At 47.7% G+C, this 13,609-nt stretch overlaps 6 protein-coding genes across 6 annotated transcripts; 2 read left to right on the top strand and 4 right to left on the bottom strand.

The window, feature by feature from the left end:
- Positions 1-276: 276 nt before the first annotated feature.
- On the bottom strand, positions 277-1,636 carry GGS25DRAFT_523192 (RNI-like protein; the record flags this gene model as incomplete). Its single annotated transcript, XM_049264379.1, has 2 exons — positions 277-1,350; positions 1,442-1,636. The coding sequence occupies 2 exons, from the start codon at positions 1,634-1,636 to the stop codon at positions 277-279; spliced, it is 1,269 nt and encodes a 422-aa protein (XP_049116070.1).
- A 635-nt stretch (positions 1,637-2,271) lies between these two features.
- Positions 2,272-7,674, top strand: GGS25DRAFT_496999 (uncharacterized protein). Its single transcript, XM_049261579.1, has 3 exons — positions 2,272-3,737; positions 3,789-4,311; positions 4,361-7,674. The coding sequence occupies exons 1-3, from the start codon at positions 3,015-3,017 to the stop codon at positions 7,492-7,494; spliced, it is 4,380 nt and encodes a 1,459-aa protein (XP_049116069.1). The 5' UTR covers positions 2,272-3,014; the 3' UTR covers positions 7,495-7,674.
- A 212-nt stretch (positions 7,675-7,886) lies between these two features.
- On the bottom strand, positions 7,887-9,438 carry GGS25DRAFT_345780 (uncharacterized protein). Its single transcript, XM_049257998.1, has one exon. The coding sequence runs from the start codon at positions 9,130-9,132 to the stop codon at positions 7,936-7,938; it is 1,197 nt and encodes a 398-aa protein (XP_049116068.1). The 5' UTR covers positions 9,133-9,438; the 3' UTR covers positions 7,887-7,935.
- On the bottom strand, positions 9,275-10,884 carry GGS25DRAFT_345774 (actin-related protein 2/3 complex, subunit 1). The gene is made up of 3 exons (XM_049257997.1): positions 10,409-10,884; positions 9,524-10,351; positions 9,275-9,457 (listed from the first exon to the last, which is right to left on the bottom strand). Exons 1-3 carry the CDS (start codon positions 10,629-10,631, stop codon positions 9,417-9,419), a joined length of 1,092 nt encoding a protein of 363 aa, XP_049116067.1. The 5' UTR covers positions 10,632-10,884; the 3' UTR covers positions 9,275-9,416.
- A 387-nt stretch (positions 10,885-11,271) lies between these two features.
- GGS25DRAFT_523188 (RNA-binding domain-containing protein) lies at positions 11,272-12,042 on the top strand (the record flags this gene model as incomplete). Its single annotated transcript, XM_049264378.1, has 3 exons — positions 11,272-11,360; positions 11,428-11,644; positions 11,713-12,042. 3 exons carry the CDS (start codon positions 11,272-11,274, stop codon positions 12,040-12,042), a joined length of 636 nt encoding a protein of 211 aa, XP_049116066.1.
- GGS25DRAFT_496989 (uncharacterized protein) lies at positions 11,622-13,603 on the bottom strand. The gene is made up of 3 exons (XM_049261578.1): positions 12,742-13,603; positions 12,441-12,668; positions 11,622-12,342 (listed from the first exon to the last, which is right to left on the bottom strand). The coding sequence occupies exons 1-3, from the start codon at positions 13,093-13,095 to the stop codon at positions 12,169-12,171; spliced, it is 756 nt and encodes a 251-aa protein (XP_049116065.1). The 5' UTR covers positions 13,096-13,603; the 3' UTR covers positions 11,622-12,168.
- Between the last annotated feature and the right edge of the window lie 6 nt (positions 13,604-13,609).

Here is a 13,609-nt window from a genome sequence, read left to right as displayed (position 1 = left end):
AGCGACAAGAAGTTCTATTATCGAGACATCTAAATACCTCGAGGTAATTTAGGTAGTGGATGGATTGGGCGGCCAATGTTGCACAACCTTTCGTAGAAAATCAGCATAGCAAGCATCGCTTTCCGGTTGGAGGTATTAGGCTAATGTGAATTGATTTCCTAATGATTGGGGGGTATCGTCTTTTCTACTCTATGATCGCCTTGTACAGAGGGCCCGGGTTGTGAATTAGACTGAGCGAGCCGTAGCTCTGACCTTCACGCTTGTCTGTGTGTCTGCCTAGATCTCGGTCTGAGCTAGCTTCTTCGCCAGCGCATCCACCTCGTCGTCCTTCAGTTGGACAGTAGGCTGTTCCTGGGCCTCTTCAGCTTCCTTGGCCAACTTTTCGGCCTTTTCATGAGGAGAGGGTTCCTCCTCCTCCTCCTCCTCCTCCTCCTCCTCTTCCTCGTCCGAGTCCTGGTCTTCGAGGTCACTCAAGCTATCCACGCCCCAGGCGTCTTCGTCGACGATGTCGCCTCCGCTCTTTTCCTTGCGCTCGTCTAACAGCTCTTGGAGGGCTAGTATGGATTCATCATCCTCCGCAAACTTGTTACCGTTGAGCTCAATCCTTTTCAAAGCCGGTAGGCCATCCCTAGCCGCCGACGCAAGGCCTTTAACTCCGACGGCATTGATATCGTTGTACTGCAAGCGAAGTGTCTCGAGTTTTCGATTTTGGCCCTTAGCGAAGGCGCCGGCAAGGAGGACGCCACCTTTGGCGCCGAGCAGAGAATCACCGATGCCAAGCTCTTGGATATCTGCCCAGAGCGGGACAACCTTAGCAAGTGCTCTGGCCCCCTTGATGGTGAAGGTATTGTCCTGCAGATCTAGAACCTTCAGCCCCGTGGCGTGGTTCAGACCTGCAGTAAGCAATTGTTCAATGCCCTCTTGACGGATTCCATTTTGTACCATCTTCACTTCCTTGATGCTGCTGTGGAGGCTGAAAGTCTTGGCCCAAGCAAGCATGCTTCCATTTTCCAATCGGTTTCGGCCACAGATAACTGTTTCTAGATAGGGAACATCTTGACCAGCCTTTCTGGCTTCCTCCTTCTTTGCGTGGAGCTCGGAGAGCGCATCGGCGATAAGTATGCCGGCATGAGGTCCCAGTCCATTATTGTTGAGGTACAAATGCTGGAGTGGGATGTGCTTGGACAAGAAAGCGACCAGAGGGGCCTGGGTATTAAGGCCAAATGCGTTGTCATTTAAGTTGATGGTGCGAAGGTTAGGCAAGTTGAGGATAGAGGTAAGAAGAGACGAGAGTGCCTCGGGGATCTCGTTCAGTAGACGGCCGGTAAATATATCAGCTAAGTTTGCAACCTGGATATGAATAGCAAGCAAGGTTAGCGATGACAATTTCCTCTTCCTCACCTTCTTCCTCTTCCTCTTCCCCTCTTTCTTATGTGCTTACCTTCAAGGACTTCTTTGTCGCCAAGACTTCACCAAGCAGTTTGCAAGCCTCGACACCTAGAGTGTTTCCTAGGATGCGCACCTCCTCGACGTCATCCATGGCGCGCAGTGGGCCGATGTGGGCTTCGAGGTCTTGAGCAGTATCCAGCTTGAGAACCCTCCCTTCCAGAGAGAAGACTTTGTCTGGTGCCGCCATCTTGTCGCAAGAGTTGTACTTGTGTGTGCGTGTATGCGTGCAAAAGAAAAAAGAATGATGATTTATGCGCCTTAAAAGAGAGAAAAAATGGACCTAACTCTCTTGTGGTTGCGATACCTTGGTCAGGTGAATTCAATGAATTGGATTGGATTGTAGATGTCGATACGAAAGAAATGCCAATCGCAGATGGTGGTGGGGGAGGGGCATTTTTACGGGTTCGAGTTGTTGTTTTCATTTATTTATTTAGTTAGTTATAACAGCATAATTCATTCCGTACTGGCATGTGCATAAACAATACTACTAGGTACCTACTTCGTATTGTTACTATTGTACCTAGGGTAGGCTAGGCATGTACAATACTAACCTAGGTTAACCTAGTCACTTATAGCAGTTTACACTGCATTGGACCCGACTTAATTATGTACTGTACGGCGTACATGTACGTTCAGTTTAGTTAACTATCCATTGATCGGAAATATCAATTATCCTTGCAAACTAGTTACTTCAAGTTTGTACCTACAGTACTACCTAGTAACTACCTAAGTTAGTACATACCTATGCACAAGAGTTAGCTAACAAGAGTGTCAAGTACAGTAGTTATGTAATATAGGTAACTACATGGCGCGCCGTGGACACTGGACCTCAGACCTGCCTCCATGTTTTGATGTTACTTCCGCAATCACAACTTAACTCCACTGTTAACCATCACCATTTGTTTCCTTTTCCTTCACTACTATAAAGACCGTTGACCTTTTGCTACGTACATAATATACGCAAGAAAAGAATATTCTCCGACACAGTCTTGAGGTTGTTTTCATAGGCATCTTCAAATCTACGTCTCTGTCTTTGTCTCTTCCCTCCCCTCTCTCACTAACATGGCAAGACACTCTGAACAATATATATGAATATTTTATCTTGTTCATCGTGTTCATCGTATTCCACATCCGGGGCACCTTTTCTTTTTTTTTTTCTCTCTTTTCTTTTTTTCTTTCCACTCCGCCCCCTACTGCTAGGGAACTTATAATCAAGGCCTTGAAAGTCACGCTTCTGTCTGTCAGGCTGATTCTTCTTCTATTTCATCGGACAGCGTATGCTGCCTTATTCTTCCCATCCTGCCCTTACAAGTCTCTGAAGGAGCCATACTTTCGCTTGAAAGTGTGACGGGCCTTGAGAATACACATACACTTGAATTTTGAAGCCAAATCATCTCATTTACTTTTCGACAAGTGTTGATTGGTCTTGGGGGTTTCTGGTCTGCTGTTAACAACTATAGCAAGCCGATTCAAATATTCTGGTGTAGCTTATATTGACGATACCAGGTGCCGATTTATTTTCACCAAGTAACTTAGTCAAACTAGTCACCTCTAAGGAAAACAACATGGAAGATGACGAAATCCCGCTCGACTCTAGTACTGAGGAGTCACAGTCGTCTTCGGATGTTTCCATGTCAGACTCTGATAGAGAAGATGAGCCTGGCCCGTTAATATCCACTGGCAACGAACACATTCCGACTCGGCATATAATATCACATCCAGGAATCAGATTCCTCTCTGTTGCTCATCCAAGTCAAGGCCATTCCAAGAAACGAAAGACATCAGAGACAGCAGATACAACAAGCCATACAGCCTTGCCTAAAAAGGTGAAGGTAGAAGAGAAAGCCCGTAGTGGACTACTATATGAAGAATTCTGTCCCTCCGATAGATCACTGCTCCCTGCGGAGATTTGGCATCGCATTTTTACCTTTACTCCTCCAAGAGCGCTGGGTAATCTGTTGCGTACTAACAAGCTGTTTAACGTATATCTCAACCCCTCCTCTGAGTACCAGTGTACATATCCACGCGTGCTGTCACAAACATCGCTTCCACTACTAGGGCCTGATGTCATTTGGCAGTTATCAAGAAGACGTTTCTGGCAAAGGATGCCTGCTCCGTTACAGGGGAAGACTGAGCTTGATATGTGGCGCCTAGCTTGTGGAAAAACATGTCAGTTCTGTGACGAGGCAGATCCACTGCAATCACGTTCCCGTAGTGGTATGTCTCAGCCTGTCTGGGCATTTGGACTCCGAAGCTGTGGGCCCTGCCTTGTAAAGAACACTGTAAAGGTATGTATCCATTTATCCCGAGTTAAAGGAGACTATCTCACTGTCGACAAGGAACTTGACTTGCTACTTTCTTCCTCGGTACCATCCTTGCTCATGCCTGCTCTGCCTTTTGTGTTGATCACCAGTGAAATGAAAATTGTCTCAGCCGATTCGCTTCAGAAGGGACTGGTCCAACAAGATCTACAAGTCACCAAGATATATCTCCCCGAAAATACGGAAAAGCTCAAAGCGGAATTTCTCGCGGTCAAGTCTATGGGTAGTGCAACCATCGAGGAGTGGCTGAAAGGCCTAGAAGTTCGGGGACGGGAGCTTCTCAACGATTCGATGCGATGGGATAAGTGGACTTCGACCGGAGGAGTTACCCAGATGCAAACTCTACTGCCCTCAGATTGTGTCCCAAACGTAGCTGTTCCAAACAGCAAAGGGTTAATTTTGATGGATATCTCCTCTTCGACTTCCAGGTCACATTCGAGTATGAGCAATACGGCTGGGCATAAATCCTCCAATCCGAGCCACATCAGTCCTTCCACAACAGCATCCCAATCAAAGCATAATTCTACTATTGCTTTCCAACGTTAGTTGTCATAATTCTCATCCTTTGCCGGTGGCTAAACTTCTCACAGAAAACAATTCAGCGAGCCAGGTTCCCCTATCACAGCACGGCGTCCAGGCTTACCTACCTCGTGCCCGCACTCGTGAAGAGGCACTGAAGCTCAAGGCTGCCCGTCGAGCTGAGATTGAGCGACGTGCAATGGGACTTGATCCACCCTTGCCAGTAGATGTCCTCGCGCGCATACCTTCCTTCCAGGCAGCTATCCAAATTATTTCACCTCTCGATAATAACGCTTGGGATTTGCTCAAGCCTCGGTTGCTCTCACAAAGGGCAGATGCTGAACGAACTGAGCATGACACTCCCATTCAGCCTTACAACATCCCAGAACGACCCGATGAGGGCCGCAATACTGAGGAGAGCAGCATGGCAGCTAAGCAACTCATAGACAAAACTTGGGATGATGTGCAAGCACCACTACGTGCCCGAATCTCTGCATATGCTGATGAAACGATCCATATTAATTGGGATGATGGGCGAAAAGTTAATATGGAAAACAGTGTGCAGTTTGCAGCAGAAGTTCTTCTCTGCATCCGTAAGAGATTTTACGATGAAATTGCAAAGGAGTCTGCAGATTTACGCGCTGCTGGCCAAGAAGTAATCATGGACCCGCCTGAAGGCCCCTTTACGAAAAAGCTTACCCTTGAAAACATGAAGTGGCTCTTTGATGCGAAGATCAAACCTCATACTGAGTCATATCGAAAGGACCTATTCTATTGCAACGGGTGCGAAGGTAACTTCAAAACTTTTGGATTTGAAGGAGTAATCCAACATTATGCTGCCAAGCATACAAATGCCCTCAGTCTTGGTAGTGTTGTTGTGCATTGGCGGGCTGAGTGGCCGGAGACCCCACCTTTCAGGTCTGAGTCTTGGGGCAACAAGGCCCTATACTCGCCAACCATAATGCCAAAAGGGGCTCAGAATAGCATCGGCCACCCTCTCCAAAAGTCGAGTACTCATTCTTCGACTCTTAACTCAACGCCATTTCATCCACCCCCATACCCATACTACACGCTGCCTCAGTCCAGTTACGAACACCCAAGGTTCGGACCGATGAATAGTTACGGCCTAGGACAACATGACTATACCCCCCAATATCCTCACCCGTCGCCGTATACTCCTCATGGTGCCCAAGGGACTGTCCACCCTGGTCCGCCTATGCCTTTCTCTCCCGGGTTCCATCCTGGCCCTCCCACTTATCCACCTACAGCCGAAGTATTCAATAGTTATAACTCTGACAACAGCCAGGGTAACTCACACTTTAACTCTCAACAGTACTACGGTGGTCCAATCGGCACTAAAAGTCAAGCTCAACTTGAATTCTTGGCTAAGACTTCGCGTGAAGTATGGACATCCATGGCTGGACTAAAAGATCTTCCAGGGTATATTAGAGTCTGTGTTGTCGTCCATCATGTTGTGCGAAGATTTCAATCCAGGTTTTCTGAGACTCCGCTGTTGACAATATTCATTGATGGCCTCTCAAATAATAAGGAAATGCGCCCCGTTCGCAATGTCAATGGTCTCATGTGCAAAGCCTGCAATCTTGGTCTTGGTTACGGAACTTCAATCGATCCGGATCGGAAGACGTTTTCTTTGCCACAGCTAGTTAACCATTTCCAGCGGAGGCACGTAGAGCAGCCGCAAGCGATAGGCTCTCCAAATCTTGACTGGACCCGGGATATGGTGCATACACCAGATCTATCCGTGCTGTTTAGACTCCATCGCCTAACGAACATTGATAGTCGAAGGCAATCACTGATCTCTGATGCTTTCCCTGCCATAGGGTACCATAGTTATCCTCAAGAAAGCTCTAACATTCAGAATACATTGGTTGACCCGAACGCTCCCCCCCATACTAATCAGCTATCGTCTTATAGCACGATGTTTTCACAAGCTATGCCTCAAAATAATCCTTCATCTCTACATTCAATCGATGAACATGACAAGACCCTACATAACATGCGAGATTACATACAAAATCATAAACTAGGCGAGGCCCGGAACTCGCGTGCTGCACCTTTATCATCCGCGGAGATAGGGCAAGAATCTGGCGGGAAAGGGTCTAAAAAGCAAAAGGGCACTTTTACCAAAGGTAGAAATACATCCGGCCAGGGAAACCGAAAAGGTGGCAGAACGGCTTCACCGGCTAAAGGAAAACTGCAAGAGCTCGGTGAAGATCTAGTCACAGAAGAAGAGCGGCGTCATGGAGAAGAGATCCAAGCCATGTGGGCGGCAGAGCGCAAGGAAAGCGCCCGACTTGCATCCAAAACCCCGTACTTAGTTGGAACGAAAGAATCTAACGTCTCAGTGGCAATGTTTAATACAGAACCTCGGAGGAATCACTATACCGAAATGGCTCAGATTAATAGCTCACCAACATTCTCGACTCAAATTACAGACCATCATCAGCTTGTAACTGACCAGGATACTATGGAAGACTTGTTTTCTGGTTTGGAGTCTCAACTCGATCGGCAACACGTATCTTATCAACATTCGGGCCATCAATCTAGACACATTGATGATGTCAGCCATGAGGGAAAGCCGTCTTCAGGGAGATATGTGGAGAATCCACAGGATGCCTATCTTAATCACAGGCATCCTTATGATCAATATAGAGAACGCAGCCCCGTTTCTGGTCCTGTTAGCCTAGTTGATGGCGATATTCGGGCCCCAGCACCGCGAGATGATATGTCATATGAACACCCCCGCCGGGGATATTACGACGCGTATACGGATGATGCCCGTGTACGCCATGCCACCTCCCAGTATTCTGAAGCATATGAAGTTGTCCGGATGCGGGATTCCAGAGGCGAGTATTTTATTCGGCAACCGATCGAGCTTATGCGAGAGTCTCCCCCCCTCGTCTTCCAAGATGGACACACTTCCCATCGAGATGTTATATTCCCGCAAAGGGTATACGAAAATGATGCACATTTCAACAACCGATCACGATATGAATACATTTCCAGAACGGAGACTGCCTTGCAGCAGCCCACTGCTAGGACCGGAACTCTGCCAGAGGGCGTATCGAGACGCTCCTTTTATGAATCGGCTCCAATGAACGACGCTTCTCTTTATGAAGATTATGATCCAAGATTTCCAGTTGCGCCCCCTTTCCCGGATACATCCAGGCAGGCCCGATACTAAGGTCATGATTAAAAATGGTGTCAAATGAGAGCCGGAAGTGATGGGTATTTTCCTTTTGGGGGTTTCTTGTTTTAGGTGAATCATCGTAACCGACAGACACATAATCGGATGGATACCCTGATGTGTAGGTAGTTACTGTATTTAATAAGACGGTTTAAATACGAATACCCTCATCCCTCATCTACGGTGATTTAATTACAAGTTTTTGGGGTTTGCAACGCACGTGAAATCCTGTCGTTTTCTATTGTTAACTGATTTTCTCAACGCTGGATCTATGTGGCCACAAAATAGGCATATGACCGCCCTGGAGCTCTACAAGACTTGGTTCATTGGTGAGTCCTGACTATCCATCACTATCCCGTGATAAACTTATACGTAGCTCATATTTCCCGAGAGTTACTTAATGCACACAAATCTCTCTCTATTATCTAGGCACCTAGGTTAGAGGATCCCATGTCTTGACCTCAAAACGCTGGCCCCCAACGCCTCCATGCCCTGGATGCCATCCGGGACCCCTAGCCAGGCACACAGGTTCCGACCCGCCTCCAGCACCTGCCACATGGCGTCGTCCCCGGCCATCCTCCACTCGTCGTAGTCGCCCAGGGCCACGGTCTCCGCCCAGCACAGCAACCGGCTCATGTTGTCTACCGCCATGCGCTCGATGTTGAGGACGTCGAGGCGCGAGTGCTGCGAGCCTGTCCACAGCATGCTGCAGATGGCGCTCACGTTCTTGAGGAGCGAGTTCGTTGACGATGGGATAGGAGGGGTGTCGTCTGTTCTGTTGCATCCGGTGTGGAGGCTGGCTGTGGCGGCGATGGCAGTTTGCTGGGTAGGGTTCATGGTGCAGTTGTGGTCGTCGTTGCCGGGATCTGCCTTCAGCTGAGGATGATGATGCGAAAGGTGACTGAGAAACGATGGGGAGTGGCTTGCCCTGGCCCGACGATTGGCAAGGTGGGAGTCTAGGTACGTCTTCGTGGATTGGAGACAGATGTCGTAGACAGCGCGGATAGTGGCGCAGATGTAGTATGCGTGTTCTGTGCTGCTGGTGGGGGGACTCGTGCTCTGACTGGTAAGAGTAAACGTGTCTGTTGAAGAATGCTGGCTTATGCTGTTTTGGGTAGAGTCAATAGGCAACGTCGTGTCTCCGGAGATCTGTCGAGGTGAGAAATCTGAAACTGTGACGGTGGCAGTATCCTGGGAAGCAGCATTAGCTGGAGGAAAACCCTCGGATGCCTGTGGGAGATGAGGAGCAGGATTCGAAGGATTTGTAGTGGACGTAGAACTCGATGTTTTAACTCCGCGATGGCAAGTCGAGCACTGATAAAACACGCCCGGCAGAGGTTTGCGGCATTTAGGCGAGAATGCCGATAGTTGATTATCATGCTCGTTGGCGATCTGGGGGGTTGGACACGTAGCACGCCGAGTTGTTTGAGACATTCCAGGTAATACAGGACCAACTGTGTCATGGGAACCCGAATTACGGGTTTCCAGTGCCAGGGGCTCGTAACGTAGGCAAGTATCAGATATTCTCTGACCCCCGAGATCCATGGTTGGTTCGTCCTGGGCAGGTGAACTAGGAAATGAACCTCGAGGCCTTCGATAAATAAAATCACTTGGCGATGTCACTGATTTTGGCATGATCTAGTTGTAGACTGGTGAACTAGATGAACTAGGAAACAGGGGACTTGCTGCATATTAATAGCACGGCGAAGACACGGACAACTGGGTAGGATGGGCTGTATGTAGGCTTCTAACGCTCAACACAATCAAGGGCCTTTCTACGCACGGGAAACTCCTAGACTTCTCGCGTATATGCAAGAATAGAACTGAAGAGAAGTGATAAATACGGCAGATAAAGGGATAAAGGATGAGAAGGAGTTTGAGACACCTCAATTCGCTCGTGGGGTTTACTATCTATAAGTCTATGTGTGCCAGATGACAATTCTACCATCTACTCCGCTTGCTTTATAATTTGTTAGCAAGTGTTTTGACATGGCAAGAACTCGATTGAGCACAGGAAAGAACTTACTGCTGAATTTAGTGACAGATTCGCCATTGGTCTCGTAAACGCGCACGGTCGAGATGGTATTCTGATGAACGGTCTTTAGTTGAGTATCATCCTTGACCTTGCCTTTCAAGTCCATTTGCCGGAACATATTCAGAGCAGAATCTTCTCGGGCGTCCCCTGAGCCGGGTCTTCCTTTAGATTCTAGTGTTCCACTCAGCTGCCAGCCAGATGGGCCGCCCTTGAATCTGAAGGCTTCGCAATCGTAGCCAGCCGCAATAATCTCGCTCTCGCCGTTCCATATCAGACTCATGAAGGGGAGGAGCTGCGTATTGACGCTGATGACAGCCCTTGGGGGTTGTTCAGGGGCAGTGGGATATACAATGGTGATACTGCTATCGTGGGCGGCGAACGCTAGGGCGTCGCCGCTAGGAGAGAAAGCAACAGAATGCACCCAACCAGCAGAGTTGTTCAAAAATTCGCCACAGACAGTGTTGAAAGGGAGACGCTCACCCCAAACACTGGGCTCAGGACGAGCGTCAACGCCTTTAATGAAGCTTGAAAAGACTCTCGCGTGGGCGTCTGTGGAGCCGGCGGCAAGAAGGACCGAATTGGGATGCCAGTTGACAGTGGTAATGGTGCTTCGGATAGGCTTCTTCAGATGCTTGGAAACCCACCAATCATTCTCCTCTTCAAAATAACAAATGGCAATAACCCTATCGCCAGATCCAACAGCAAACTTGGTCTCGGAAGGAGACCATCGGACAAAGGTAGCGGCCCGAGCAATTCTAAGAAGCACTAGGGTGGGCTTATATCCAGTAGGGGACGGTTCCCACACCAAAGCATTGCGGTCTACAAAATCACATTAGAATATATTCATTCTAGGCTCCTTAGAGTGGATAGATGGACCTTGGGAACATGTGACAATTCTGCCGCTTTGGGGAGCAATATCAACACCAGTGATGGTCTTATCATGACCTTTCAATTCATCCTTTAGCTTGAAGGCATTTCCGACCTTTTCATAGAGCTCGATACTCGTATCCTTGGCTACAGCTAGCGTTTTGCGATCGGCGGAAAAAGAATGGTCGGCGATAGGGTGGTGGAAGAGATGATGAACTTCGGGAGCTGCCATGATAACCAGCTATTTCCTTTATTTCCTTTTCAATTGCTATAATACCCTCTTTTGTTTTCTCCTTTTTGAGGGTTTTTATTGACACGTAAATGATAGGAGTATAGCACTCTACTACCACGACGTCAGACTAGGGTGATGCTTGGTAAAACGTGGTTATGAAGGTAGAGAGAGAGAAGAGGAGAAGAAATGTAAGTATCCAAAAGATGAGAGGTTAAAGGTTCAAGATTCCCAGTTGGAGGCTTGAGACGTGCCGCCACTGGCTGGGGGAAAGCTAAGCCACGCTAGCTAACCACACTTTAACGTACTATGTATGTACCTAGCAATGTACTACTAGTAGTACACCACGTCTGTGCTACTATACATATGTACTTAGTAGGTATGTATTATGTAGAATATTGCATATATGATACATCATAATACCTACTACCTAGGTGTACTATCCTTGAAGCATTTTCGAAAAACATCAATGATCATTATCAATCACAATTCTCCTGTTTATTATTACTACATACATACCTACCCAGGCGTAGCTTACGATTTCTGCTAGCAAAAAGGATCAGGAAATTATATCGGTAATGCGACAAAAATAACAAACCAACCTATCGATCAATCTCTTCAGATATTCCTCTTCTTCGTCACCATGGCCGCTACTTCTACCACAACCGTCGCTGCTCGAGGCCAATCCTCCAAACCCGGTGGCAAGATACCGCCCATTCCTCCAAACCAAACGTAAGTAATCATTATTCTATTGCCTACATTGCCTACGTTGCTTGAACCGATCTAATACCGTGACTAGCCTTTATGTTACCAACCTACGGTCGAATAAAATAAGCAAGGCAGACCTAAAGACGGCCCTCTATATGTTATTTTCTACTTACGGTCCAGTGCTTGATGTCGTCGCATTAAAGACCATGAAGATGCGCGGCCAGGCACATATTGTCTTTCGCGACCTCCACGCCGCAACCCAAGCCATGAGATCCTTGGAGGGGTTCCAATTCTTGGGCGAGCCACTGGTACGTGAAGCATATGAGTTCTCAAGCCCATCTATATCAAGTAGTACTAAAATAATCCGCGCTTGTAGCACATCCAATACGCGAAGTCCAAGTCAGATATAATTGCGAAGCTAGACGGCACATACAAGCTACCAGGATCCGCCGTTGCCAACGTCGAGATGACCGAAGCTCAACATAACATATTCAATGCCCCGGCGCCCGGAGCAACTAGTGGGGCGTCGACAGACGCAACTTCTACCTCACTTGGCCTACCTTCGAAACCGGCCCAGACATCGGACCATACAATGCCTGATGCAAACAGCCCTGATACCCGGGGGCAAAAGCGGCCTCGTGACGAAGAGGAGGAAGAAGACAGTGATGAGGACGTGGCTATGGAGGAGGACAGCGATGACGAATAAGAACTTGCCTGCTAGTATATGACACGGCTTGTCTATTGGACGTTTAAGCGAGGGCTATCTCTCGCGATTGTAACATTGTTAGCCGCAGCTGGTCCCATTTTCGTTTCTGTCCGACCGAGCAGACCCTCATACTACACTCATGGTTGCCATCTCCTTGGGGACCCAGAGTCCAACGCACCCCCCTACCAATCCCAGCCATACCATGAGGTAATCCTCTCGAGGACAGTCAAACTTCTCCATGGCTTCTCCAATGATGCAAGGATGGACGAAAAAGGAAGGAACCTCGGTGATAGGGTGATGCTGTAAGGATCACAATTAGTCATAAGGTAGAGAATAAAGAATACCCGATTAGAGAAGCAAAATAATTGACTCATTGGACAGTACGGATATTCACTCACGTCAATTGACATGCCACCCACGGATCCCACTCGTCGAAGAGAATCCTTGTACTGTTCAGGGACTAGCCGGCGGAAGACGGTCTCGACATCGAAGGCCGACTCGTCAGATGGTAAATTGTGTAGACTGAACCACAAGCAGGGAGCACGATACGTGGGATGATAATGTATCTCGTATTTAACATAACTGGCATTGTACTTGGGCCGAGTTCGCTTCCTGGTAAGGACTTCCTACAAGATCATGATCATTAACGATAAGCGCCTGTTTCTACTGAACAGGAGCCGTCAGCATGGCTGTACTAACCTTATCCGAGTCTTCCATCTTCATCATCACATCGTCAGCAGTCAGATCCATAGCATCATCTTGTTCGTCACCTAGGTGAACATCGCCAAATTTAGTGGCGAGACTGTCGGCGGCGGTTCCGTCATCCAAAGGTCGGGTGATCTGTACGAAGGTAGTATAACCTCGTTGGCCAGGCTCAAATGACATGCCCAAAGCTGTATGAACCTGGAGGCGCCATTGTCTTCGCAGAGGACCCAGGGTAGCCTGGCAGTATCTTCTGTCGAGGTGGTGGCATACTTCAGAGAATTCTGGCTGGGTCAAGTAGGGGTATGCTGTGTAGGTTGGGCGATGAATACCGGATGGATTCATGTTCATCACCGATCAAATCATAAAAGTACCCTGCTGTATGTCCTATGCACTATTCACCTGAGTTGGGGTGATTGCCATCGAAGTAAATATTTCGATATACGCAACCGCCAACTTCAATATTGTAAATTTGTAATGAGGCAAGTATATATATCAGGGCTTGGCGGTGGGGTGTATGCGAGAAGGAGGATTTGATCTGAGCGACTTTGACTGACGAGATGATATGTTTCCTCGAGAGGAAGAAAAGAATGAATTCAGAGTGTGATCATGGATATTTAAAAAAAAAAACGAATTCTGATCAATCAGGTATATTCAAATATGAATATGAGTATATGAGCACCTGAGCACATGAGCATGTTGAAAGTTGAACTTCAAGATGAACATTGAAAGTGTAGTACCAAAGATGTATCTGATTGGGTGCCAGTCTAGTGCCAGTTACCCTAGGTAGTACAGTATCAAAACTAACTGTGGCTTTTTGAAGGAAGCCACTGCCGATTAAAAAATGCGACTCGGCAATGATTGA

Source organism: Hypoxylon fragiforme, assembly GCF_022984875.1.
Source record: "Hypoxylon fragiforme strain CBS 206.31 chromosome Unknown GGS25scaffold_6, whole genome shotgun sequence".
Classification (NCBI taxonomy): domain Eukaryota; kingdom Fungi; phylum Ascomycota; class Sordariomycetes; order Xylariales; family Hypoxylaceae; genus Hypoxylon; species Hypoxylon fragiforme.
Note: the sequence above shows the minus strand (reverse complement) of the source record. Positions and strands in the feature narration are given on the sequence as shown.